Source organism: Alligator mississippiensis, chromosome 3 (genome assembly GCF_030867095.1).
Source record: "Alligator mississippiensis isolate rAllMis1 chromosome 3, rAllMis1, whole genome shotgun sequence".
Lineage (NCBI taxonomy): Eukaryota > Metazoa > Chordata > Crocodylia > Alligatoridae > Alligator > Alligator mississippiensis.
The window spans coordinates 40,090,123-40,102,401 of NC_081826.1; the positions used below are offsets into that span (position 1 = coordinate 40,090,123).

The following is a 12,279-nucleotide window of genomic DNA, read 5'->3' on the forward strand; positions in this document are numbered from 1 at the left end:
TGTCCAGAGACCTGAGAAAGGGTACAGTGATACTGAAAAGCTTGCCTAAATATTCCAACCATGCATTGGGTCCAATAAATGATATCACCCACAAAAGCTATTGCCTCTCTTGTCTGTCTTTGTAACTCATTCAGTTTTTTGGTCCAGTTTTTTTGTTTTTCTCTTTGTTCCTATACACCCAGTCTGTCATCCCCTTTTGTTTTTTCTTTTTCTTCTCTTGCCAAGTAACTCCTAAGTAGCACTATCTGCTAACAGTAAGCTGTCAGCACTGTAAGACTCGGAGATAGTTACTGCCATTAGGAAATGCTAATGGACAGGCCTACAGCTTTGCTATTGCTAATTGTAGCTGAGCAAGAGTTTCATATGTGGGAGTTTGAGAAATTAAAGTATTGCATTCTCTTTATCTCCTTCCAAATTTAGGACTGCCAGTTTGTTGTGCAAACTGTATTAAGTACTTCAAGGCATGGGAACTTGAGAAACCATTCTGGCCTTGTGCCATTTAGGTGGAGCTATCTGCAAAAGAGGGTGACTGATAGCCCTATTTTGCTAGGTGTCATCTGGCCTGACTGGTCTGTTGACCTAGGTAATGATTAATTGGTTAGATAGCAGTTAAATGCTTTTAAATTTAATTTTTGTCACCATATTGTCAAAGCTAGCTTGTCTAGTAATTCTCGTTGCGGACTAAATCCATGGGCAATATGAACATTGAGAGGAAAACTACTTTTTTGACTAGCTGCTTTTCAGTAAAATTTAGATTTTTTTTTTTTCTGGTAGAAAACAGAAACCTTTTAATATTGCTTAACAAATCTAACTTTTTGAAAACTAAAATGGGCTAGCTTTGGAAATTTTAACTGTAGCTTTTATAACTTACAGAATGGTGATGGTGGGATGATGGATGTACACTGTCTTATACTAAAAGAGAGAGAGAGAGACAATTTCTCTTTTATACCTGTAAAATAAAGAAACACTATAAGGAGGTGTAACCAAAGATTTAGGGACCCTTTCAACTACTACTTTGCTTCTGTAATGTTTAGATCCCACTTCTGAAACAATCTGCATGGATGAACCCCTGGTCCTATTTGAAGCTCACTTATTTCTTCTACAGGCTGTCTATACGTGCAAAGATCCAGCTGCCTGGATCTGATTGCATGGATTGGGTCATAAATTATGAACTTCCTTGGATGTGGTCCTGTCTTGTTTCTGTAAAATAGCTACCAAAACTTTTGTCTGTTATATGAATGGTTATTATGAAGCAGTTTACAGAATTGGAATTGTGGTCTTCTAGGCTGTAACATTATTTAATTTTGTATGGGAGAAGAAAAGCACTTATTTTGTATGTTTTATTTTGTTTCCATAGTTAACAGAAGATGAAATTGCAACCATTCTTAAGTCTACACTTAAAGGACTTGAATATTTACACTTCATGAGGAAAATACACCGAGATATAAAAGCAGGAAACATCCTCCTTAATACTGAGGGGCATGCAAAATTAGCTGATTTTGGAGTGGCTGGCCAGTTAACTGTAAGTATGTGAAAAGATCAAAATGGTTTTTAGATTATGACCCTTAACCAGGTTTTTAAAAAAAGGTTTCCCACTTTTTAGTTGTCATTTCATCCTTTAAAGCTAGGAGTGACTGGCAGTAATGGGAGAGCTAGTGGTTGTCTTTTTATGATGATTATGTTGTAGCCCTCCATTCCAATTAATGATTATATAACTGTCTTAAGTACCACTGTATCATGTTTTCCTGGTTAAGGGATTTGAAGTTTTTAACCATGAATTATCTATGCAAATTGACTTGGTTAGGAGTTGAAGACATTACCATCTGATGACTTTGGTTGACCATTTGATCTGAGGATACTGCCTCAGTTCAGTTTCTGATGCATAAAAGATTCAAGTAATAGAAGTTTTAACTGTGACACTAAGAGCCCTGCCAGACACATAGGTAAAAAGTGTGATAGGATCTGTAGTGTGATACACATAGTTGCACTTCCTGCTATGCCACATGTGCATGATAGGAGGTGTGATTGTGGGATCCAGCATCAGATCCAATCAAGCTTTATTGCTGATGCAGGGAGAGCCAGGGTCATGATCCTGGGCTCCCCCTGGATTGGCAAATGAGCAAGGTCCTATGGCTGGGAACCTGCAGCTGTTGGGACTTGCAACTGCCAGGGTGCCCCATGTACTCCCTGGGCCGGGAGCCCTGTCACTTTATGGAACTCCCAGCCATGGAAGCAGATGAGGCATCCCCACACAGTTGCAAGCCCCATCAGCTGCAGGCTTCAAGTCATGGAAGCTCATGGGGTGTCCTGTTAGCTGGTGGGGCTTCCAGCCACAGGAGAGCACTTGGTCACACACTCAGTTAATGGTGTAATAGGAATGAGCCACAAAATTATTGCACATCTTTTGTGGAATAGCTTTATGGATTATTCCTCTGTTTATCATGCCATTAATTGATTGTATGTTTGGCAGAATTACAACTTAAGACGTGAGTAACTGGCTAATCATGTCTTGAGGGTAATGTGTGGCAGGGGTCTAATTATCATACTTGTAATTTCTGGAAGTTGGAATTTCTAGAAAGGACAACACTTGAGTGGCTATGAACACTGAGCTAGAGATATTTGGTCCCAGACATTTAAGAGAAGAAGTGGTGAGAGACAAACCAGTTAGGAAAAAAGATGCCTTGTTCAATCAGATTTGCTTAGTGGAGCTAATTTAATAAATGTTGGGGTTTTCTGTGTTTGTTTCGTTAAATTAATCCAAAGGCATTGGAGATGCAGTTTAATACCTTTAGGACATTTTGATTCCTTTACGGTACACAAACAAGTTTACTGCAAAGTAAACTATGGTGAAGTTTTAGTGCATCAGCTACTCTTTGAACACTCCCCACTGAGAGATGGCATAAGGTATTCTAAATTTACTGTGGGGTAAGAGTGTACACATGGGCAGTAAATGTGGAGTAGCTGATGCACTAATGGGATGGATGCATGCATGTTTGAAAGCATTTCAAAAGGTGAGCTGCCGCTCAGGAGCATGCAGCAGCTGTTGCGTTTGAACAGTTGTGTGGACAAGCCAGGAGCAGTTCAAATGTAACAAAACTACTCCAACTTTAACTCTGGATGAACAAGTGGTGAAGTTGGAGCTGTTTTGCTACATTTCTATCGGCTGTCCGTACACAATTGTTAGAATATAGCAAGTAGGCCTGTGCAAAGTGGCTAGTATTTGCTTTGGATTCGGATTCAGTTGATTCGGGGGACAGTGATTTGATTCGGTGACTTGAATCCCTGTCCTGAATCGATTCAGCCGAATCTGATTTGAAGATTCAACCGCATCTCCGAATCGGCTCCATCCCCCGCCCAGCCCCAACTCCTGGTTCCAGTGCCTGGCTCTTTTGCATCAGCAAGTGGGGACTGCCTGAATTTCCGAAGCTCTCCGAATCGTTTCCGAATTGATTCAGACCTTTTAATTGGTCTCCTGATTTGATTCAGATTTGGAGATTTGACTGCCAAATCAGGCTGAATCTCCTGTGAATCAAATCAGCACCTGAACCTTCGTACGGCACTAGTAGCAGGTACTCCTGCGGTTCAGCTAGGAGCAAGAGCCCCTTCTCTTTTAAATCAGCTCCAAGGCTGTATACAGATGTTGCATTTCTCTGGGAAGAAAACCTTTTGTCCCAGGATCCTACAGACATACAGGTCCATTGCCTTGCTTTTAATACCTATGTGAATACACAAGATAAAATGTGATAACAGTTTTTCTCTGGGACATTGTTGTTTGTATGCTGTGTGTATATAAATTAATTGGAGGTGGTTCAAGCTAATTGTGTCATTCCAAAGACAAGTCCTAAGGCTGTGAGCTCTTGCTGGCCACCTACTGGCAGAGGAGCAGCCATGCAGCTTGGGAGGGCTGTTTCTGTAAGTGACTGTACTGTTTCTGTTTTGATCTGGGTTAGAGCCTGGGACAATGAGGACCACTTCAAATGAGATGTCTGTTTACAGCCGAAAAGTATGGCTGTCCATACCCAAAGATGTTCTGTCTTATCCTGTGATGATGAAGTGTTAAATTTATAGAAGTCTTTGATATAAAGTGGTTGAGGGTACAGATCAGTAAACTATGAGTAAAAATTCTTGGAGCAAAAATTTAGAAAGAAAATAAAACAATCACATGAAACAGAAATTGGGACGCTGACATCTTGGGAACCTTCTTTGTTAGTCAAAAGTGAAGGACTCTTACCCGCTTTACTTCATATTTGGAAGAAAAGGGCTTCCTCAATCACAGATGTTACCTGCAAGTTTTGAGGACATGTATTTGTTTAAAGAGTTGGGAGAGGGTCTGTATAGTGCTTATAAGACTGCAACTGTATTTTCATTATGTGGAACAAATGTGGTTCATATCTCTGCAGTTAAATGCCTGAATTTTAATTGGCAGACAAGGTTCCTTGGGTGAATTTGATATCTTTTATTAGACCAACTTTTAAATTGGATTTTAATTGTACACATGTAATTACAGGATACAATGGCAAAACGAAATACTGTTATAGGAACTCCATTTTGGATGGCTCCTGAGGTAATACAAGAAATTGGTTATAACTGTGTGGCAGACATCTGGTCTCTTGGTATCACTTCAATAGAAATGGCTGAAGGAAAACCTCCATATGCTGACATACATCCAATGAGAGTAAGTTGTATGTATACCTTCCTCCCTCTGCCCCCAAAAGATATTGATGCTGGTATGATAAAACTATCTGTGCAGTCAGGCTGTCACTTATAACAGGCAAAATGGACAGTCTTGGAGTCATTAATCATTTGATGCCTGACTTTGTCTGCCCCCTGTCACTGTAGTTTATACCTTGTAAACACTGAGTTTATTTTTACAGTATTTTTGTGAGGTTGGGAAGCACTATTGCTTGCCATTTCAGAGATGGAGAACTAAAGCACTAAGAGATTAAGTAATCCAAGAATTCCATGTTAGGTTGGACCTACATCTCAAAAGTCCAAGTCTGGTGTTATGCCAGGACATGGCTGGCCAGATTTGTAGCCACTTGGAGATTGAGGCACCAGGCAGGACCAGGGTGGGTAAATAGAATCTATAGAATAGAAGTTGAACCGGGTCAGGAAGCCAGAAGGTCAGTCCAAGAGCAAAGTCCAGGTATGAGCAAAGTCCATGGAAAAGCCAAGGCAAGAAGCCAGGAGATCAAACAGAGAACGAAGTCTAGGGGGCATGTCAAGTCAAGAAGCTGGGAAATCAAATAGAGAGTGAAGTCAAAGAGTAAGCCAGAGTGAACAGGGAAGCAGTCTTGGGTCAGGTTGCTCTGTTGCCTGGACACTTCCTAGTCATTGTCTGGGGTTTATATTCTGGAAGTGGATGGGTCAGCTGACCCTGCCTGGCCACTCCAGTGACAAGCAGTAGGTGGAGGGTTAGGCACTAATGGAGGTTTCACGCTAGCTTTGACCAGGCTGAGTGGCTAACCATGAGGTGGCAGGCCAAGGCCCCAGGTTCAAGGCTGCAGCTTGACTTCTGGTGCCATAACCATGAGGTCATCGTCCTCCTTTTAAAAGAGTTTTTTGATTTTTAAAGATGGCTAAGAATGGTATTCAGAATTTGGCCTGTTACCTGTTAATGTAGGTGTTCGTAATCCCAGATTGGTTTTTACTTGTTTCTAAATTTAAAATAAAAATATGTTGCTTCATTAATTTAAATGTTATTGTGTAAAAATAAATGGGTCAGAGATGGTTGGAGAAAAATACTGCTTTCTAAAAAGTTGATTGAAAGGTATTTTTCCAGACAGTCACCACTAGACATACCTTTGTTTATTGAACTGCACTATATTATAGCAATGTCTCTTAGAAAAGCCTTTCAGATAAGTCTGATTATTAATAAAAATGATTATTTCAGTGTGCATTTGCAAATAGAACCAATTTAGTGTTATCAAGGCACGATTAATTGTTATAGGCAGTGTGTTTCCCATGTGTTTTCAGCATGTTTAAATGTGATGCGCACACTTGATTACTGTATTAATTTTTTTTGTCAGTGTGTCATGAGTCATCTTTATATAAATAAAGGGAGCCACAGCTGTTGAGTACGAAGGTGCTGTGCTGTTTTAACATGGTGACTTTAAGGTAACACTTGAATAAATTCAAGTGTTTTTAGAACGCGTGTGCGCGCGCACGCGTCTCTGTACTTACATTTCTAAGCAGGAATGTTCTCCAGAGATCTCGGTAACTTTTGCTAGTGAGTAGTTAAAGCAAAGCTACTGATTGTTTTGTGGTTTGAAACATTATAGCATTTAAAGAGACAACTAATAAAACTTTTGGCAAAGCTGTTGTTTCTGGCAAATTAGCTGTTTTATAGTTAAAGACTGAAATGAAATAATTTAAATGAAAACTGAGACAAACAAAACAAATATTTTTCAAAGTTTCTGTTTAATGTCTTATGATGCATTAACATTTTAAAACTATTCTGAAACTATTGATTACATATTAATTAGATTTGATTATATTGAGTTTTTCAATTGTACTCTTACATTAATGAAATCATCTTCGTTACATCTGGGTTCACTTTAACATAATTTCATGTAGTTGCACTAGGTAATGAAAGGTAAGGACTAAATTATCAGGGAGGATTTTATAAGCATGACAATAGCTGCTTATAAACCAAAGGTCACTGTTTGAATTTGAAGGCTTGTGAATCTATTTAATTCTTGTAATCAAATGAATGATATCAAAGGCCAAAGTAATTTAACATAACAATTCTGGATTACACAGAACACATGTTCTTGTTAATAAATTGTGTTATGGTCTTTAAGGACTTGTATGCAGTTAGAACTCTTTTGTATATTTGATACCTACAGTTTGTCTTAATTTTTATTAGTGAGTTGTTACAGTGGTTAACAAGAAATACGCAGATTTAAGTTGAAATAGTTTTCCCAGAGTTATATGATCTAACTTCACAGGATTCTTGGACATATGTAGATGCTTTCCTATTTTGTTTTAGTTATGACATACAATTGATATAGGCAAGCATGAAAGCTTGGGCAAATTTTCATTGCTTTTTCTGGATCTTGCTTGAGTTCTGTGGTATTTATGTAAAGGACAATTTTGTTACTTGGGAATGCTTGTTGAAATTATCATATGCACTATTTTGCTGTAGGCCGGTTGGCACTGCCACAAAGGTAATACACTGCCAGTAGGCCATTTCCTTGTCGACTGCATTTACAGTTTAATAGGAATATTACATGACTTTTTTAAACAAGTGTTTTGGCAGGGAGGAAATAGCAGATTCCATGCAAACAAGCATAGCTTCCTTCCCTTAACCACACTCTAGCTACTCCAAAAATTGTACTGAGTTTCAGACTAGGGAGGAAAAAAGGCATTTCAGGTTGAAAAATAGCAGTGATATTTCTTGGTACTACTTGTAACGTATTTAAACTTATGGTTCAGCATTTGTGAATATATATGTTTAAGGAGTGGTATTTCATTTATTTCTTTTGCAGATCTGAGGCTGATATGGTCTGGAACCACCTTTTATTTATTTGGCTTGTGGTTATAAAGAGCATGACCATCAGCCAAGCCAGTAGTCTAAAAGTAGCACTCTTTTCCATCCAGGCAGAGGCCTGGGATTTTCTCACACATTTGATGTCTGTGTTCACACTGCTGGCAGCATTATATAAAGATGCATTCTTTGACATACTTCAGGGGCAATGTCTGTTGTTCTTCACATGTTAGTGTTTACCTCTATACTACCTTGGAGGGGGAAATATTGATAACAGGCTGAGGACTGCCTTTGAAAATGGTGAAACAGCCACTAGAAATAACTGTGATCAAGGATTGGTTATGGTAGGGACACAATGCTATTTTGATAAGATTATTTACATATATCTGAATTTGAATGAAGTCACCATGCATTTTACTTACTCTTCTTTCCCACTTATTGTTTGCATTATGACCTTGATTCTAGCACAGAATTTGACACTGACCATTCTACTTTTGTCAGAGTAGCTCTAGACACCTTCAATGAAAATTGGTAAATAGAAGTTTTCTTGATATTCTAGCAGTGTTTTTCCTTGCAATAATCAAGCTGCACTACATTGCACTGACAATATTTTCCTTAGCAAACGTTTTTTAGCAGATAAAGAAGCTATATTTTACTAAGCTGAACAAGCATTTTTCCCAGTTTTAGTGGGACCTAGTTTGTACACTATGCATAGTCCAAATTCATGCTTTGTTAACAAACAAATTGGCAATAAATTGTCATCAGCTTCATATTAAATCTTCTCTCCAGGATTAGTTGTTTATATGTTTCCTTTCCCAGAACTGTTCAGCACATACTCTAGATATATTTGTTCCCTTGGGATTCCACCCAGAAGTTCAGGTAAAGACATAACTGCTTATCTCACTGAAGTGGGTGTTTAATTACAGCACTGAGAAATTCTTAGCGCTGGAAAAATAGATTCAGGCTAGAGCATACAGGCATTCCAGCTGGACAGCTACTTGGATACCCCAAAGTGAGCTCTCCAGTTAGGGAGGTCAGAGGGCTGCTCCTTAGGTTCTCCTCGCCCTCATTGGAGCTTAAAGATTGAAAGCCTGCCCTCTCCCCTGTCATGGAAGGCTGTCAGTAAGCAACTGGCAGGGGCAGCAGGGCTTGACTAATCCCTAATGGAATCTCTGTATCCCATAGTTCTCCTCACGACTTCTCAGAAGTGTATTGGCATTTGAGCTGGTGTGAGAGAAAAGAGATTCCTGGTGGAAGTGCTCTCTCTTTTGTGGAAGTGTGCGCTCTCTTCTGCAAAAAACCCATTGAATGCTTCTATGCTAGCTTTTTTGTGCTAGGAGAAAGGTGTTTCTCCCACCACAGAGGGAGAATAGCCCAAGTCAGCTGACCTGTCCTAACCCTTCTCCAGCAGGATCAACACCTTGTGACAGGATGAGGTACTTCAGATAAATACCACCAACCTTCTACAGACATCTTACTTTTTAAATTCCTTTTATCTTCTTTCTTTTCAAGCTGCAGTAACTCAGGCTACTGTGGTATGGAAGAGGTTGGTGGTGGATATATTTTTTTCAATATATCAAAGCACTGGCCTTTCTGTGGTGAAGTTTGTTGGTAATGGACATGTGGACATCATATGTTCCACAGTGTATTGTAGGAAGCCAAATGAATTGTTTCCATTTGCCTTAAGTCCAATCATGATATTTATTTTTCCATGGCACTTACCCAGATCATCCATACCTCCTGCTTAGCTTGTGTCACTTCCACCACACGCTAATGTGCTTATGATCTCTCTTTTTCCCTGACGTATCTTATAACAAGCTGCCTTTCTCCATGAAGCTTTTAATGTTCTGTATACTGCATTATAACTATAGATTGGAGTTGGAATTATTGCCATAAAAATGGAAAAGTGAATGAATTTGTGGTGTTGGGCATCATATTTGTATGGAAGCCCTTGTTTAGGTAGTAGACAATTTTTTGTCTTTTGACTATATACCGTATAATGAGGACAGGAAAAATTGGTGAGATGAGGCATCTCAATGCACAGTTAATTCTAGCTGAAAAATGCTACAATAATTCTACTGGTGGAATAGCTCTATCAGTTTCATTGACACATTAAAGTTGTTTTTTTCTGTCATCTTACATTTGGACTTTCTTGAACCGACCTTACTGTTAGTAGCATAGATTTTATGAGCCTAAATATTTTACAGTTTTTAGAATTTTTTGCAGTTTTGTACAAAGGAGGTCTTGGTTAGATGTAAAGAGTTTTCTCACTCTTTTTAAAATCTGTGATATACCATACAGTGTAAAATGATGTCAGAAACCAGGATTTCCTTTTTCCATAAAGTCCTTAGTTTTTCCCATTTCATTTGGTGTGAACTTAAACTTTAAGGATATTAGAATCCTTATCCTTAACCCAAAGGAATAATTATAATAAACAAATGGTACCTCTGTTGTTATAGTCTCTGTTCTCTTATCAGCTAGCTAAAGGCTCTGGTTTTACCGGTCTTTAGTTTTCCATAGTCCTGCTATAGACTTATTAGTCCTAGAGAAGGGAAATCATGGTTAAATGGCTTTGTTTCTTGGTAGTGTGAAAATTGCTTCAGTTTTTGATTTTCAGCTGGAGTTTATTATGCTGGTTATCAGTAATATCCATGCAGTCATCTCAGGATTACTATAAGATGGTGGTGAAGACCGTATTACACACTGAGAATATTTATTATCTTTTATCATTTTTATCTATCACTTTACTTATGCAGGTAGTACCTGCAAAATGCTAATACATGTAAAAAGCAAATAAAACGAATCCCAAACTAAAGAGAGATAATGTGAATAATTGTTTGAGAATTTGAGGCTTCTCTTGCTGTTAGGGACAAAAGAACATTGTAGATATTATCCTGGTGTTTCCAGTATAAAACTTTGTAGTATCTGCTTACTTTATCACGAGATAGGATCCACCTGACAAGAATGGGGAGAGCATCTTTGGTCGTCGCTTGGACAACCTAGTAAGTAGGGCTTTAAACTAGGGTCCATGGGAAATGGTGGTCAAAACACTCCAGCAGCAAAGCACATAGTCCAGATGGGAAAGGACTTGAAGAAGCAGCTCAGTTCTGAGAAAGGGACAGAGGACTGCAATGAGTGGCACAAAAGGAAAGCAAAGAGGTCAAAATGCAAAATACATCCAATGCATGTATACAAATGTGAAAAGTAGGAGGAATAAATGAGATGAGTTTGGAAGCTGCGGCCTGTGAAAAGAACTATGATCAGATTGGCATCACCGAGACCTGGTGGGACAGCTCTTATGACTGGGATATCAACGTAGAGGGTTGCACTCCGTTTTGGAAGGACAGGGCTCAGAGAAAAAGTGGTGGTGTTGCCTTGTGTGTCAGAAATGCATGCACTTGTTCCCTGGTTCAGGAGAAAGAAGGCAGCAAAGCAGAATGCATTTGGGTAAAGATGAAAGGTGAAAGACGCAGCACTTGTATAATGTGGGAATTTATTGTAGGCCACCTAATCAGGAAGAGAAGGTGGATGAGGTACTCCTTCAAGCAGGTGACAAATCTAGCTATGGGATGGTATTGATGGGGGACTTCCAATTCTCTGGATATCTGCTGGTAGAACTGCAGCCATACATAAAATGTCTAGCCAGTTCCTAACTTGTGTGGAGGACAACTTTCTCCTGCAGAAAGTGGAGGATACAACTAGGGGGGGTCATATATAATGGTTCTTGTCCTGACCAACAGGGGAGAACTGGTGGATGGATAGTTTGGGAGGAGGTGATTACAGTATGACAGAATTTCAGATTCTGAGACCAGGAAAAAGCATGAGGTCAGCAAAATTAGGATGTTACATTTCAAAAAGGTGGATTTCATCCAACTCAAGGAGCTAATAGGCATGGGTAGATAGATTGAAAGATAAAGATGATCAGGAGGGCTAGAAGCTTCTAAGGGGCATGGTATTAGAAACCCAACAAGAAACTGTCCCGACACATTGGTCTTCTACCATTCATCTGCATCCAATGTGGCTGCACAAGGAGCTTCTCAAATTCCTCACATGCAAAAGGAAAGTGTACAGGCAAAGAAAGAATGGGCAGCTCACCAAGGAAGTATACCAGGAAATAGAAGAACCTACAGCCAGTGTGGTAAAAGAACAGGTTAGGGATTGTTTAGAAAAGCTAGACATGTACAGGTCCATGGGGCAGACTGAAGAAAATGATCATTTCCTTCTATCCAGCACTGGTGAGAAACCACACTTGAAATACTGTGTCTAGGTTTGGGCCCCCCACTACACAAAGGATATAGACAAATTGGAGAGAGTCTAGTGGAGGGAAATGAAAATGGTTAGGAGACTGGGGCACATGACTTGAGAGGCTGAGGGAACCTGAGCTTAGTCTGGAGAAAAGAAGATTGTGGGGGTGGGGATTTAATAGCAACCTTCAACCACTAGAAGGGTGGTTCCAAAGAGAATGGAGCTAGACTGTTCTCAGTGGTGGCAAATGACAGAACAGGGACCAATGGTTTCAAGTTGCAGCAAGGGAAGTTTTGGTTAGATATTAGGGAAAACTTTCTCACTGGCGGTGTCTGGACATGGAGGGGCGGGAGGAGGGGGGGCTTGCATGTGGCAGCTTGGGGTGGTGGATGGCGGTGGCTGCATGCGAGCTTCCCCTTCCCTCCTGGCTGGCCTGGTGGTATCTGTGTGGCCCACAGAGGTGAGCCACTGCCCTCAACCCCCACCCCCCAGCCCTGCTCCTGGCAGGCAGCAGCACAGGGTGATGGGTGGGAGTGCTCTATCCC

The 12,279-nt window shown here is 39.9% G+C and overlaps 1 protein-coding gene across 4 annotated transcripts in view; it reads left to right on the top strand.

Annotated features, from left to right (window-relative positions):
• STK3 (serine/threonine kinase 3) overlaps window positions 1–12,279 on the top strand; it is a 305,616-nt gene that overhangs the window by 41,813 nt on the left and 251,524 nt on the right. For all 4 annotated transcript variants that reach the window (XM_059723848.1, XM_059723847.1, XM_059723850.1 and 1 more), the window contains exons 5-6: window positions 1,358–1,522; window positions 4,508–4,675. In XM_059723848.1, coding sequence (XP_059579831.1) covers window positions 1,358–1,522; window positions 4,508–4,675 — 333 coding nt within the window. The remainder of the gene's footprint in view (window positions 1–1,357; window positions 1,523–4,507; window positions 4,676–12,279) is intronic.